Here is a 1003-nt window from a genome sequence, read left to right on the forward strand (position 1 = left end):
GTATGTCTTAACTTGAATATTTTGACAGCACACATTGAGGTTATGTTCATGATTTACTAAACTTATTTTCAGAGTACAACAAATGATTAACAACGATCCTGCTTGCACAAGAGACTACCAAAATTCTTTACTGTTTACTTTCTCGTTCTTCTGGGCATGGTAGCAAAGAAATTACACAAGTTAAGAAGTTCATTTGAAGCTATTTTTAGTTGGAGTTGATTTGCAACAAATTGATGGGTCTTATTGAAATTTTTAAACGCAGGTAAGCTGAAAACTGTTTGAATTCCAGCCTTGAAATGTTTCGTGGTATTTCAGGTTCCAACTTCATTACCAGAGTTTATTATTAAGAGACTGAATCGATGGATGATACCCATAGCCTAAGATGTCGAAAAGGCGGTTGTCGTCGCTCAACGCTAAAGGACTCTGCATGTTATTGCACAGAATTGAAGAAACCACCCATTCAGTGCTCCCAGAGAACAGTGAATTGATCAAGGAGCATAACATCACGAAAAAGGTGATGAAAAAGGTTAAATTCAAAGTCAAATGTTCTTTTTCCAGTGGTTGAAGATGTCGTTCAGTGACTGGGAGATGTTTCAAGTGTTGCTGATTGCATTGCGGGAGCACGAAGTTTGCAATGTTGAGTCTACGAGCAGAAAACGAGTATTCTCCTCTAGAGAAGAGCCAAAGGAACTCAACCAACGGAAACAGAGCATCATCGAGATGCAGTTGTCAAGAAAGAAAATATGTACTACAAAGGCTCTGAAGGTCATCTGGTGTCTTGTGAGCTATTTTGTGAAGTCAAGGAAACATCATTTATTGGTTTCTTGAAAACGCGAGATCTGTTTGTTCAGGAAGGATGGAAGGTTTGTTTGTTTTCTTTTCTCTCCATTCATGGTCTCACCTTAATCTCTTAGTTGCAGCTTAACACAACTTTGTTGTCTTTCCTGTTGGTCAAGAAGCAGGCGCAATTAAAAGCTTTGCCGTGAAGAAACAGCAATTGACT

General features: G+C 38.6%; 1 protein-coding gene across 1 annotated transcript; it reads left to right on the forward strand.

Moving 5' to 3' along the window:
- On the forward strand, window positions 1–1003 carry LOC148165909 (uncharacterized). Its single transcript, XM_088049631.1, has 4 exons — window positions 1–262; window positions 316–514; window positions 559–863; window positions 915–1003. Exons 2-3 carry the CDS (start codon window positions 383–385, stop codon window positions 826–828), a joined length of 402 nt encoding a protein of 133 aa, XP_087905757.1. The 5' UTR covers window positions 1–262; window positions 316–382; the 3' UTR covers window positions 829–863; window positions 915–1003.

Source organism: Gnatocerus cornutus, unplaced genomic scaffold (genome assembly GCF_029298725.1).
Source record: "Gnatocerus cornutus isolate USDA-ARS CGAHR unplaced genomic scaffold, icGnaCorn1.1 ctg00000145.1, whole genome shotgun sequence".
In the NCBI taxonomy this organism is placed as follows: Eukaryota; Metazoa; Arthropoda; class Insecta; order Coleoptera; family Tenebrionidae; genus Gnatocerus; species Gnatocerus cornutus.

Bases quoted from the DNA above. Each gene is read 5' to 3' on its own strand.
- LOC148165909 (XM_088049631.1), top strand. From the start codon at position 383: ATGTCGAAAAGGCGGTTGTCGTCGCTCAACGCTAAAGGACTCTGCATG. The intron at 515-558 runs GTGATGAAAAAG...TTCTTTTTCCAG, and splicing joins AGCATAACATCACGAAAAAG to TGGTTGAAGATGTCGTTCAG.